Source organism: Salvelinus namaycush, chromosome 16 (genome assembly GCF_016432855.1).
Source record: "Salvelinus namaycush isolate Seneca chromosome 16, SaNama_1.0, whole genome shotgun sequence".
NCBI classification, from domain to species: domain Eukaryota; kingdom Metazoa; phylum Chordata; class Actinopteri; order Salmoniformes; family Salmonidae; genus Salvelinus; species Salvelinus namaycush.
The window spans coordinates 43,656,069-43,670,959 of record NC_052322.1 but is presented as its reverse complement, the minus strand read 5'-3'; the positions used below and the strand labels follow the sequence as shown (position 1 = coordinate 43,670,959).

The 14,891-nt window shown below is 42.5% G+C and overlaps 1 protein-coding gene across 1 annotated transcript; it reads left to right on the top strand.

The window, feature by feature from the left end:
* LOC120060797 (tyrosine-protein phosphatase non-receptor type 7-like) lies at positions 1-12,609 on the top strand. The gene is made up of 10 exons (XM_039010218.1): positions 1-137; positions 4,083-4,215; positions 4,522-4,711; positions 4,809-4,893; positions 5,001-5,086; positions 5,396-5,533; positions 8,091-8,201; positions 9,244-9,401; positions 11,259-11,372; positions 11,720-12,609. The coding sequence occupies exons 2-10, from the start codon at positions 4,100-4,102 to the stop codon at positions 11,868-11,870; spliced, it is 1,149 nt and encodes a 382-aa protein (XP_038866146.1). The 5' UTR covers positions 1-137; positions 4,083-4,099; the 3' UTR covers positions 11,871-12,609.
* Positions 12,610-14,891: the final 2,282 nt, after the last annotated feature.

The following is a 14,891-nucleotide window of genomic DNA, read 5'->3' as shown; positions in this document are numbered from 1 at the left end:
GTCAAACCTGCCTGCGTCTGTGCTGCTGGCTCATCTGGACTGAGACCTTGGTCCAACACACATCCACACAGTACACAGGAGCACAAGGAGAGAGGCGATAACCGAGGGCCAACTTCGATTGCAGTCCCCTTGCGCTGGTAAGTTACCTGCTGGGCCTATCTCATTGACAGTGTGATAGTGACAACCAAGAGGCACCTGCATACTGTACTGTATGCCTGCAGATAAACTACAGATTGTCTTCAGCTTGTTATAATGTTTCCCCCTTCATCATATCACTTGGAATTAACGTCACTTTTTCGCTAAGAACATGGAAGACTCGCTGGTCAGTCTGAGGCAGCGTTTCAGCCCAGCTGATGCATGATTTCAGCTCAATCTTCCATCATTACAGTACGGCGTACGGTTATGTTCTGAGCTTCCTGACCATATTGTTTTGTTGTGCTATATGTAATAATTAGAAACTGGGTGGTTCCAGACCTGAATGCTGATTGGCCTGCAGCTGTGGTATATCAGACCGCATATCACGGGTATGACAAAACATGTATTTTTACTGCTCTAATTATGTTGACAACCAGTTTATAATATAAATAAGTCACCTGGGGGGGGGGGGGTTTGTGGTATGTCAAATCAAATCAAATCAAATGTTATTGGTCCCATACACGTGATTAGCAGATGTTATTGTGGGTGTAGCGAAATGCTTGTGCTTCTAGCTCTGACAGTGCAGCAATATCTAACAAGTGATATCTAACAATTACACAACATATACCCAATACACACAAATCTAAGTAAAGGAATGGAATTAAGAATATATAAATATATGGACGAGCAATGTCAGAGCGGCATAGACTAAGATACAGTAGAATAGGATAGAATACAGTATATACATATGAGATGGGTAATGCAAGATATGTAGACATTATTAAAGTGACTAGTGTTCCATTTATTAATGTGGCCAGTGATTTCAAGTCTGTGTATATAGGCAGCAGCCTCTATGTTAGTGATGGCTATTTAACAGTCTGATGGCCTTGAGATAGAAGCTGTTTTTCAGTCTCTCGGTCCCAGCTTTGATGCACCTGAACTGGCCTCGCCTTCTGGATGATAACGGGGTGAGCATATGGCCAATATACCACGGCTAAGAGCTGTATCCAGGCACTCCGTGTTGCATCGTGGTTAAGAACAGCCATTAGCCGTGGTATATTGGCCATATACCACAGCCCCTCGGGCCTTATTGCTTAACTATAAATAAACACATCACCTCTTCATCATTTAATATTCTAATACTCACTGAAGTCTTTATTTATATTTTAAATGTTTATTTCTATTTTCTTTGAAAATGCTTTTGAGCTCATATCAATCTTGAAAGCTATTTATAGTGCCTTCAGAAAGTATTCTCCTTTTGTTGTGTTACAGCCTGAATTCAAAATCGATTACGTTGATGTTTTTTTCTCACCCATCTACTCACAATACCCCATAATAACAAAGTGAAAACATGTTTTTAGAAATGTTGGCAAATTTAGAAAGAGTCAATACATTGTAGAAGCACCTTTGGCAGTGATTACAGCTGTGAGTCTTTCTGGGTAATTCTCTAAGAGCTTTCCACACCTGGATTGTGCAACATTTGTCCATTATTCTTTTCAAAATTCTTAAACCTCTGTCAAATTCGTTGTTGATCTTTTGCATTTTCAGGTCTTGCCATAGATTTTCAAGTAGATTTACCTGTACGTCAAAACTGTAACTCAGTCATTCAGGAACATTCACTGTATTCACAGCCATTAAACTCTGTGACTGTTTTAAAGTCACCTCTGGCTCATGGCAATTGAGTCAGGAAGGACGCCTGTATCTTTGTAGTGACTGGGTGTATTGATACACCATCCAAAGTGTAATTAATAACTTCACTTCAAAAGGAATATTCAATGTCTGCTTTTTTTTTTTACCCATCTACCAATAGATGACCTTTGTGAGACATTGGAAAACCTCCCAGATCTTTGTGGTTGAATCTGTGTTTGAAATTCACTGCTCGACTGAGGGACCATACAGATAATTGGATGTGTGGGATACAGAGATGAGGTAGTCATTCAAAAATCATGTTACACAATATTATTGCACACAGAGTCCATGCAACTTATTATATGACTTGTTAAGCACATTTTCACTCCTGAACGTACTTAGGCTTGCCATAACAAAGGGGTTGAATACTTATTGGCTCAAGACATTTAATTTTTTCATTTTTCATTAATTTGTAAATAATAATAATAATAATGAAAAACACTATTCCACTTTGACATTATGGGGTGTTGTGTAAATTCAGGCTGTAATACAACAACATTTGGAAAAAGTCAAGAGGTGTGAATACTTTCATAAGGCACTGTACTTATCTGAGAATATTTATATTTAGTTTTTTGGTACATTATTTATTTCTGTCATACAATCCCGCTTCAAGGACTTCATCAGAAAATATACAATATGCAAACGTTTATGTTAGTATGATGAATAAATCATTGCATATTTGCAGCTGCCTTGAGCCTGGAGTCACTGAGGAATGACTCTACTGAATCACCTATTGGCAACAAAAAAACAGCTTTACAACACCAGCTTTACAATACCAGCTTTACAACACCAGCTTTACAATATTCTCCCCCTTCTTTTCCCTCCAGGAACGTCTCAGTGATTGATCCTCTCTCACGTTTAGACATGTGCACCTGAAGCCAGAGAAGAGGCTAGCTGCTAACATACTGAGTCACTGTGTCAAAAAGACTGCATGTCTGTGCCTGCTCACTCTCTACTTCTCACTGTGTTATTCTCTCTCCCTCTCTCACTCTCTACTTCTCACTGTGTTACTCTCTCTCTCCCTCTCTCACTCTCTACTTCTCACTGTGTTACTCTCTCTCTCCCTCTCTCACTCTCTACTTCTCACTGTGTTATTCTCTCTCCCTCTCTCACTCTCTACTTCTCACTGTGTTACTCTCTCTCTCCCTCTCTCACTCTCTACTTCTCATTGTGTTACTCTCTCTCTCCCTCTCTCTCTTTCTGTTTCTCACTGTGGTTGGTTCATGTCGATGGCAGACATTTCATTTGGTTTAGGATTACTCTGACATATTGACAGACCAGGATTCAGGTATGGATAGATCCTAGTTTAGCGACAATCAGGCAACAAAGGAGAGAAATGATGTCTGATGATCTGAAGAAAAAAAAAGTTTAGTCAATGGTGTTTCTCTACTGCGTGTCATGTGTTGTGAATGTCAGTTTCAGGGGATGTGAGATCTTTCATAAACTGCTGTTCTTTTGACAAGAAGAGTTGACAAGTAGGGTGAAATATTTTAAATTCCATCTGAATTGAATTACTGTTTTGGTGTGTTTACTGTGTAGGCATAATGAGGAAATAATGTGATCTCTCTCTCTCTCTCTCTCTCTCTCTCTCTCTCTCTCTCTCTCTCTCTCTCTCTCTCGCTCTCTCTCTCCTCTCTCTCTCTGTCTCCTCTATCCCTCTCTCCCTCTCCCTCTCCCTCTCCCTCACCCTCTCCCTCTCCCTCTCTCCCTCTATCCCTCTCCCTCTCTCCCTCTATCCCTCTCTCCCTCTCTCCCTCTCCCTCTCCCTCTCCCTCTCCCTCTCTCCCTCTATCCCTCTCTCCCTCTCCCTCTCTCCCTCTCCCCCTCTATCCCTCTCTCCCTCTCCCTCTCTCTCCCTCTCCATCTCTCCCTCTCTCCATCTCTCCATCTCCATCTCTCCATCTCTCCCTCTCTCCCTCTCTCCCTCTCTCCCACTCTCTCCCTCTCCATCTCTCCCTCTCCCTCTCTCTCCCACTCTCTCCCACTCCCCCGCTTTATTCTTCTCCATCTCTCCCTCCATCCCCCTCTCCCTCTCTCCCCCCAACTCCCTCCATCCCTCTCTCCCTCTCCCTCTCCATCTCTTTCTCTCTCTCTCCCCCCCTCCCTCTCTCTCTCTCCCTCCCTCCCTCCCCCTCTTTCTCTCTCTCCCCCCCTCTCTCCCTCCCTCTCTCTCCCCCCCCCTCTCTCTCTCCCTCCCTCTCTGTCTCTCTCTGTCTCTCTCTCTCTCTCTTGGGATTGTTTTCACTCAATTCAACCAGTAATTCAACACAGCACCATGAGTGAGTCAGTAGAATCCACATCATCACCATCATCACACCCTGTGGACAAAGACCAGTCAGCCTCCTGCCCTGCTGCCACAGCCCCTCGCAGACCAGTCCGGCTCCAGGAGAGGTACACACATCCATGATATTCAACTCACAGTACTGTCATCATGGCCATGATAAACTACAGTACCAGTCAAACGTTTGGACACACCTACTCATTCAAGGGTTTTCTTTATTTTTAAAAAATTTTACATTGTAGAATAATAGTGAAGAAATCAAAACGATGAAATAACACACATGGAATCATGCAGTAACCAAAAAAGTGTTAAACAAATCAAAATATATTTTATGATAAACTATAAGTGATACATTACGTAAATGCAAATAGAGTCCCTGATCGTTTTGTCCTCTCTGTGGTTCCAATCATCCTCAGACGGGGATCCAATGTGTCCCTGGTGCTGGGCGTGAGCAGTCTCAGTCTGGAAGCAGTGGAGACCCTATGCTCCATCTCCACTCCCAGAGAGACCATCCTCCACCTGCTGAGGACCTCAACACGCCCTCTGACCCCCTCTCAGCTGCAGGAGGCGTCTGAAGAGACCAGCAGGCTGAACTCAGAGTACCAGGTCGGTATCTACTGTAACTGTTACTATATGCAGACAATTGACTGCATGCAGGATCAAGTTGAATCTGGACCTTAAGCCTGTCCGTTCTTTCCAACAGAAAATTCCTCCAAACTTTGTGAACCCTTCAGAGCTGGATATTCCCGGACGGGCTTTAAAAGACAGATACAAGACCATACTGCCAAGTGAGTGACTAGGGAAAATTGATAAGCATAAGTTGATAAATGCTGAAACACAATGGCACCCAGGCAATATAATAAACAATGTATAAAGTATAATCATGTTTAACCAGATCCTGAGACCCGTGTGTGTCTGAGGAACCCCGCAGCAGAGGAGGCGGGTGAGACTGAGAGATACATCAACGCAAACTACATAAAGGTTAGAACCACCTGTAATTAAGATGGTCATTGGTTTTTATTTGTATTTAAGTTATGCAGACTTAAAGTCATTCTAGACCTTATGGGGATGAAGAAGTGTAAGTAGGTGAACATGAAGTCATACAAAAAGGTCATAAAAATGTATATAAAAGGTTGTGTGAAAGTATAGCATACGCATTGCACAGTGGATGTTAAGGATGTGGAGTGATACAGTTGGTTTACGTGGGTGTATCATGATGTCAACCAAGGAAACCCACAGGAAGTCAAAGTGGAAATGACACAGCCCCATATCTTGCTGTCGCCCACGCAGGGTTACAACGGTGCACCTAGCGCCTACATCGCCACCCAGGGCCCCATGCTCAACACCGTGCATGACTTCTGGGAAATGGTGTGGCAGGAGAGATCCACCTCCATTGTCATGATCACCAAGCTGAAGGAGAAGAAAGAGGTGAAATCCTATCCTGCTTCCATTTCTCTCCTAACCTCTAAAAGTCTAAGCCGTTGTGGGGGGGGGGGGGGGGGGGGGTTCTACTAAGCTAACATGTGGAATACTTTTAAGGTTGTTAACACAATTCCATATTTTAGCTTAGTAGAACACCCCCCCATTTACATTTACATTACATTTAAGTCATTTAGCAGACGCTCTTATCCAGAGCGACTTACAAATTGGAAAGTTCATACATATTCATCCTGGTCCCCCCGTGGGAATTGAACCCTGGTCCCCCCGTGGGAAATGAACCCACAACCCTGGCGTTGCAAGTGCCATGCTCTACCAACTGAGCCACACGGGCCCCCCTTTTAGCTATTTCATTCAGTTCATTTAGCTGTTTGATTTAACATTTTAGGACCCCTTTATGTAAAACAATAAATATATATATATACAGTTGAAGTCGGAAGTTTACATACACCTTAGCCAAATACATTTAAACTCAGTTTTTCACAATTCCTGACACTTAATCCTAGTAAAAAGCCCCTGTCTTAAGTCAGTTAGGATCACCACTTTATTTTAAGAATGTGAAATGTCAGAATAATAGTAGAGAGAACTATTTATTTCAGCTTTTATTTCTTTCATCACATTCCCAGTGGGTCAGAAGTTTACATACAGTCAATTAGAATTTGGTAGCATTGCCTTTAAATTGTTTAACTTGGGTCAAACGTTTTGGGTAGCCTTCCACAAGCTTCCCACAATAAGTTGGGTGAATTTTGGCCCATTCCTCCTGACAGAGCTCAGGTTAGTAGACCTCCTTGCTCACACACGCTTTTTCAGTTCTGCCCACAAATTTTCTATGGGATTGAGGTCAGGGCTTTGTGATGGCCACTCCAATACCTTGACTTTGTTGTCCTTAAGCCATTTTGCCACAACTTTGGAAGTATGCTTGGGGTCATTGTCCATTTGGAAGACCCATTTGCGACCAAGCTTTAACTTCCTGACTGATGTCTTGAGATGTTGCTTCAATAAATCCACATCATTTTCCTCCCTCATGATGCCATCTATTTTGTGAAGTTCACCAGTCCCTCCTGCAGCAAAGCACCCCCACAACATGATGCTGCCACCCCCGTGCTTCACTGTTGGGATGGTGTTCTTCGGCTTGCAAGCCGCCCCTTTTTTCCTCCAAGCATAACGATGGTCATTATGGCCAAACAGTTATATTTTTGTTTCATCAGACCAGAGGACATTTCTCCAAAAAGTACAATCTTTGTCCCCATGTGCAGTTGCAAACCGTAGTCTGGCTTTTTTATGGCGGTTTTGGAGCAGTGGCTTCTTCCTTGCTTAGCGGCCTTTCAGGTTATATCGATATAGGACTTGTTTTACTGTGGATATAGATACTTTTGTACCTGTTTCCTCCAGCAACTTCACAAGGTCCTTTGCTGTTGTTCTGGGATTGATTTGCACTTTTTGCACCAAAGTACGTTCATCTCTAGGAGACAGAAGGCGTCTCCTTCCTGAGTGGTATGACGGCTGCGTGGTCCCATGGTGTTAATACTTGCGTATTATTGTTTGTGCAGATGAACGTGGTACCTTCAGGCGTTTGGAAATTGCTCCCAAGGATGAACCAGACTTGTGGAGGTCTACAATTTTTTTTCTGAGGTCATGGCGGATTTCTTTTGATTTTCCCATGATGTCAAGCAAAGAGGCACTGAGTTTGAAGGTAGAAATACATCCACAGGTACACCTCCAATTGACTCAAATGATGTCAATTAGCCTATCAGAAGCTTCTAAAGCCATGACATAATTTTCTGGAATTTCCCAAGCTGTTTAAAGGCACAGTCAACTTAGTGTATGTAAACTTCTGACCCACTGGAATTGTGATACAGTGAATTATAAGTGAAATAATCTGTCTGTAAACAATTGTTGGAAATATTACTTGTGTCATGCACAAAGTAGATGTCCTAACCGACTTGCCAAATCTATAGTTTGTTAACAGAAAATTTGTGGAGTGTATGTAATCTCCGACTTCAACTGTATATATATATATATATATACATTTTTGGGGGGATAAAATATTGAAATTGGCCTTTCCTACTAAAGCCCATAGAAACACATTGAATAAAACATCAATAAATGGCAACAAAGACAGTCAAAAAATGTATCATAAGGAATAAGGTTTGTGAGAGTCTTATCTTTCTGTAGAGTGATCCTTTTAATTTGCATGGACGTTTTCGTGAGAAGAGCAATTTTCAGGATGTCTCATGGTCTGACAAACACGGCTGTAGCTCGGCCACCTTCCACCACAGATGTGGAAGGCCGACATAGGCGGATGCCGTGGATTGAGACGCACAGCCCATGTAAAAACAGATATCTCTAGATTAAACTGGCAGATTTTGATGGGGATTTTTTTATTATGTTTCTTAGATTGATGCACGGGTGTGTCAATAAACTCTAATCTCCTAAAGGGTTTCCTTTGACAGACCCATTTGTAGTAAAGCAGAGATGGTTTATAAAATCCTTGTAAGAGACTTTGGTTCATGTCTGAAGTCTACAGAAAGTGTGTTCTGTGTTTCAGAAGTGTGAGCTTTACTGGCCAGAGAAGGAGGGCAGCTATGGCAGATTTGAGCTCAGAGTGGCCATTGTGAAAGAATGTGATGGCTACACAATTCGAGACATAATTATTCAGGTGAGATAGTAGGTTGTTGTTGTCTGAACATCTCATAATGCCAGTCAAAGCTCTGGGTTACACCAGTTTCAGAACTTCAAAACTTCTGAATGAATGAAGGGATGGATGGATGAATGAATGAAGGGATGGATCGATAAATGAATGAAGGGATGGATGAATGAATGAATGTAGGGATGGATGGATCGATGAATGAAAGGATGGATGGATAAATGAAGGGATGGATGGATGAATGAAGGGATGGATGGATGAATGAAGGGATGGATGGATGGATGTAGGGATGGATGGATGAATTAATGAAGGGATGGATGGATGGATAAATGAAGGGATGGATGGATGGATGGATAAATGAAGGGATCGATGGATGAATGAAGGGATGGATGGATGGATGTAGGGATGGATGGATGAATTAATGAAGGGATGGATGGATGGATAAATGAAGGGATCGATGGATGAATGAAGGGATGGATGGATGGATGTAGGGATGGATGGATGAATTAATGAAGGGATGGATGGATGGATAAATGAAGGGATGGATGGATGGATAAATGAAGGGATGGATGGATGTATGGATAAATGAAGGGATCGATGGATGAATGAAGGGATGGATGGATGGATGTAGGGATGGATGGATGAATTAATGAAGGGATGGATGGATGGATAAATGAAGGGATCGATGGATGAATGAAGGGATGGATGTAGGGATGGATGGATGAATTAATGAAGGGATGGATGGATGGATAAATGAAGGGATGGATGGATGGATAAATGAAGGGATGGATGGATGAATGAGGGGATGGATGATGAACGAAGGGACAGATGGATGGATAAATGAAGGGATGGATGGATGAATGAAGGGATGGATGGATGATGAACGAAGGGACGGATGGATGGATAAATGAAGGGATGGATGGATGGATGAATTAATGAAGGGATGGATGGATAAATGAAGGGATGGACTGATGAATGAAGGGATGGATAGATGGATGAACGAAGGGACGGATGAAGGAAGCAGTTAACTTACTAACAACAATGTGTCCTACAGGTGGGCTCAGAGAGCAGGCAGGTGAGGCACTACTGGTACTCCACATGGCCAGACCACCAGACTCCAGACTGCACTGGGCCTCTGCTCAGACTGGTGTCAGACGTGGAGGAACACAGGCAGTCCCACCCCAGCCTAGGAACCACCATCGTCCATTGCAGGTCCACATTAAAACAACCCTTAACACTGGCTCTCATTAACACAACCCTTAACACGAGCTGTCATTAACTTTCACTTTGATACATGTGAGAGAACTAACATTGGCATATGTTATAGAATGTCCTTGATAAGAAAATAGTCCTAATTGAACGGTTCTCGCTTCCAGTGTGTTTATACAGTATATATACAAAAGTATGTGGACACCCTTAGTGGATTCAGCTATTTCAGCCACACCCGTTGCTGACAGGTGTATAAAATCGAGCAAACAGCCTTGCAATCTCCATAGACAAACATTGGCACTAGAATGGCCTTACTGAAGAGTTCAGTGACTTTCAATGTGGCATCGCCATAGGATGCTACCTTTCCAACAAGTCAGTTCGTAAAATGTCTGACCTGCTAGAGCTGCCCTGGTCAACTGTAAGTGTTGTTATTGTAAAGTGGAAACGTCTAGGAGCAACAACGGCTCAGCAGCGAAGTGGTAGGCCACACAAGCTCACAGAATGGGAGTGCTGAATCACATAGCACGTAAAAATCGTCTGTCCTCGGTTGCAACACTCACTACCGAGTTCCAAACTGCCTCTGGAAGCAACGTCAGCCCAAGAGCTTTTCGTTGGGAGCTTCATGAAATGGGTGTCCATGGCCGAGCAGCCGCACACAAGCCTAAGATCACCATGTGCAATGCCAAACATCGGCTGGAGTGGTGGAAACACGTGGAAACACGTTCAATGGAGTGATAAATCACGCTTCACCACCTGGCAGTCCGACGGACGAATCTGGGTTTAGTGGATGCCAGGAGAACGCTACCTGCCCGAATGCATAGCGCCAGTTGTAAAGTTTGGTGGATGAGGAATAATGGTCTGGGGCTGTTTTTCATGGTTCAGGCCCCTTAGTTCCAGTGAAGGGAAATCTAAATGCTACAGCATACAATGACATTCTAGATTATTCTGTGCTACCAACTTTGTTGGCAACAGTTTGGGGAAGGCCCTTTCCTGTTTCAACATGACAATGCCCCCGTGCACAAAGCGAGATCCATACAGAAATGGTTTCTTGAGATCAGTGTGGAAGAACTTGACTGGCCTGCACAGAGCCTTGACCTCAACCCAATTGATCACATTTGGGATGAATTATAATGTCGACTGCAAGCCAGGCCTAATCTCCCAACATCAGTGCCCAACCTCACTAATGCGCTTGTGCCTGAATGGAAGCAAGTCCCCTCAGCAATGTTTCCAACATCTGGTGGAAAGCTTTCCCAGAAGATTGGAGGCTGTTATATCAGCAAAAGGAGGACCAACTCCATATTAATGCCCATGATTTTGGAAAAAGATGTTCGACGAGCAGGAGTCCACATACTTTTGGTAAAGTAGTCTATGTCATGACACTTAAGGGAGGCTCCATTTCACATACCATGTCAGTCAGAATTAAATTCTTACAATAATGATTTACCGTGACTAGCTTGAGTTCACTTACTGACGAGAAAGGTGACTGCTATGGAATTAATTTTGTGTTGTGTTCAATACGTGTATGTACTGCATGTGGACTGTGTATTGCAGGCAAATACTGTAGCAGAGACTGGAGAATAGATACATGTCCTTTCCAACAAGTCAGTTCGTCAAATTTCTGCTCTGCTAATTTAGGACCGCTTTCTGGAGTCTCTTTGGATTTCCAATGTCTCCGTCACGTGTTTCTCTGTCTGTGTGTTCATAACAAAGGCCCCTGTGTAGGCTGCCTTCACGTTCCTTTCACATTTTAAAAAGGGGTGAATAGTAGAACAAGTTGCCAGGAGGATCAGGTTAGAGTCAGACAGTGCTTTTATGCTGTGACTCGATCTGACTTCATTTGTCATATGCTCTCCATTACAGTGCAGGGATTGGTAGAACAGGTTGTTTCATCGCCAGCAGCATTGGATGCCTGCAGTTAAAACACACCAGTAAGGCTGACGTGCTTGGAATCGTCTGCAAGCTACGCCTCGACAGGTACTAGATACTACACACTGCCCTGCTGCTGCCCTGCAGCTGGTAGTAAAGTGCCAAGCATGTTTCATCAAAACTCTGTTTCTATCAAGTAAACTATCAAGTGAGCACCTTGCTTCAAACAACGCATTTGAAATTTGTCTTGAGTTATTTAAAAGGTGCTGTAGTCATAGGGATCTTAGATGCGGAGCTTGGGGATGCTGCCCTGAAGGATGCTGCTCCTTCACTCTCTGCCGCTCTGTGTTGCTCTTGGGGTTTTAGGCTGGGTATCTGTAAAGCACTTTGTGACAACTACTGATGTAAAAAAAAGGCTTTATAAAATAAATGTGATTGATTGTTTGTGTTGTCAGGGGTGGTATGATACAGACCAGTGAGCAGTACCAGTTCCTGTACCTCACCCTGGCCCAGTACAGCCGACAGCTGGTGAACACAGACTGTGGCTCAGAGAGCCCTGTCCCTGTCCCTGTCCAGACCGGCAGTACTACAGGAGAAACGCGGTGACAGAGAAAGCCCAGCTGAAGCTCTGTCTTTCTGTATGGGAGAACAAGATTCTGGAACTATGTCTTTCTGTATGGGAGAACAAGCTTCTGGAACTCTGTCTTTCTGTATGGGAGAACAAGCTTCTGGAATTCTGTCTTTCTGTATGGGAGAACAAGATTCTGGAACTCTGTCTTTCTGTATGGGAGAACAAGCTTCTGGAATTCTGTCTTTCTGTATGGGAGAACAAGCTTCTGGAATTCTGTCTTTCTGTATGGGAGAACAAGCTTCTGGAATTCTGTCTTTCTGTATGGGGGAACAAGCTTCTGGAATTCTGTCTTTCTGTATGGGAGAACAAGCTTCTGGAATTCTGTCTTTCTGTATGGGAGAACAAGCTTCTGGAATTCTGTCTTTCTGCATGGGAGAACAAGATTCTGGAATTCTGTCTTTCTGCATGGGAGAACAAGATTCTGGAATTCTGTCTTTCTGTATGGGAGAACAAGCTTCTGGAATTCTGTCTTTCTGCATGGGAGAACAAGATTCTGGAACTCTGTCTTTCTGTATGGGAGAACAAGATTCTGGAACTCTGTCTTTCTGTATGGGAGAACAAGCTTCTGGAACTCTGCTCATGTGCTGTCTGTGGCAATCTCATCCCCTTGACTGTGACAGTTATTGTAGCATTTTTATGGGCACGTGGGACTGGTTGGAATTGTATTGAAATTCATGAATAATCATTTTGTCCATATTTGCTACCCTGATAATAAATATGTTATGCCCTTGGCTTTAATTAATTGCAGTCCACTTGACATTCTGAAGACAAAATACATACACATACCGTTCACAAGTTTGGGGTCACTTAGAAATGTCCTTGTTTTTGAAAGAAAAGCACATTTTTTGTCCATTAAATTAACACAAAATTTATCAGAAATACAGTGTAGATATTGTTGATGTTGTAAATGACTATTGCAGCTGGAAACGGCTGCTTTTTAATGGAAAACACCAGTCTCAACGTCAACAGTGAAGAGATGACTCCGGCATGCTGGCCTTCTAGGCAGAGTTCCTCTGTCCACTGTCTGTGCTCTTTTGCCCATCTTAATCTATTATTTTCATTGGCCAATCTGAGATATGGCTTTTTCTTTGCAACTCTGCCTAGAAGGCCAGCATCCCGGAGTCGCCTCTTCACTGTTGACGTTGAGACTGGTGTTTTGCGGGTATTATTTAATGAAGCTGCCAGCTGAGGACTTGTGAGGCGTCTGTTTCTCAAACTAGACACTGTAATGTACTTGTCCTCTTTCTCAGTTGTGCACCGGGGCCTCCCACTCCTCTTTCTATTCTGGATAGAGCCAGTTTGCTCTGTTCTGTGAAGGGAGTAGTACACAGCGTTGTACGAGATCTTCAGTTTCTTGGCAATTTCTCACATGGAATAGCCTTCATTTCTCAGAACAAGAATAGACTGACGAGTTTCAGAAGAAAGGTCTTTGTTTCTGGCCATTTTGAGCCTGCAATCGAACCCACAAATGCTGATGCTCCTGATACTCAACTAGTCTAAAGAAGGCCAGTTTTATTGCTTCTTTAATCAGGACAACAGTTTTCAGCTGTGCTAACATAAAGGCAAAAGTGTTTTCTAATGATCAATTAGCCGTTTAAAATTATAAACTTGGATTAGCTAACATAACGTGCCATTGGAACACAGGAGTGATGTTTGCTGATAATGGGCCTCTGTGCGCCTATGTAGATATTCAATTCAAAATCAGCCGTTTCCAGCTACAATAGTCATTTACAACATTAACAATGTCTACACTGTATTTCTGATCAATTTGATGTTATTTTTACGGACAAAAAAAGTTGCTTTTCTTTCAAAAACAAGGACATTTCTAAGTGACCCCAAACTTTTGAACGGTAGTGTAGTAGGTTATAATTTCTTGTTTTTCTAGGTTCCAGGTTGATTTCCTAATTGATTAATAAATACATATTTATATGTAAAACAGAATTGATCAATAAATGTTGATATGTAAAAGAGAAAGTGAAATACAGAAGAGCTACGATGACGACCCCCTTCTTTCCAGCAGAGGGCAAGTGTCGTGAATTGAGAACATAATATGCGGAGAGTCCCTCTTTATCTAGCGCCTTGGTGTTTCTGATTAGCATCATGGCAGCAACGTCGAAACTTCCGGTTTTCCCGAATTTGCCTTCAAAATAAAAGTCTGCAGTAAAACGCATAATGTTAAAATAGTGTTTCAAAATTATAACTACAGAAATCTAAACTAAAGATAATTGCTTCTTTATATGTGATAAATAATATTATACGATGGAGCACATTGAGAAATGGCTGGATCTTAAGTAAATATATTGTACAGACACTATTGATCTACCACTAGAGTCTACATACAGTATATGGTGTTATTTCTGACTGTGGTCTAAATACACAGCAGCCCTTTCTACACCACTCATTCCATTGCTCCCAATGCAATACACTGTAGGCCTATAAATTACACATTGCCTTATAGAGAAAAAACGATTCTATGTACCAATGTAAAAGTGGGGTTGGGAGTACTAAGTAGGATCTGTAGAATGTGGTGTCATTTCACGGAGTCCTGAATAATACAGAGTGTTGCTGTCCTAATAGTCTTTGCTCTATAAGCCAATATGTATTCCATAGACAGTGATTTGCATTGTGGCCAATGGAATGGATGGAGTAAAAGGCCAGCAACACTACGTATTATTCAGAGCTCCATGAAATGACATCATATATATATACATTCTACAGACCCTACTGAGTATTCCCTACAATACTTTTACTGCGGCACCCAGAAAAAATGTTGCTCTATCAACCAATATGTACTGCATATACCGTGATTCACATGATTTCACTTTGGAACATTTAATGCAACTTTCACTTAAATATGAACAAATGTGAATCATTGGTAATGTTTAGACAATTATTTGTCATATGTCATTAATAAATACAGGATAACAGTGGTAACACCTGGTCACTGACAATGATGAGACAGCCTATAGCGAGGAGGTCAGAGACCTGGCAGTGTG

Bases quoted from the DNA above. Each gene is read 5' to 3' on its own strand.
- LOC120060797 (XM_039010218.1), top strand. From the start codon at position 4,100: ATGAGTGAGTCAGTAGAATCCACATCATCACCATCATCACACCCTGTG. The intron at 4,216-4,521 runs GTACACACATCC...AATCATCCTCAG, and splicing joins CCAGTCCGGCTCCAGGAGAG to ACGGGGATCCAATGTGTCCC. The intron at 5,534-8,090 runs GTGAAATCCTAT...TCTGTGTTTCAG, and splicing joins AGCTGAAGGAGAAGAAAGAG to AAGTGTGAGCTTTACTGGCC.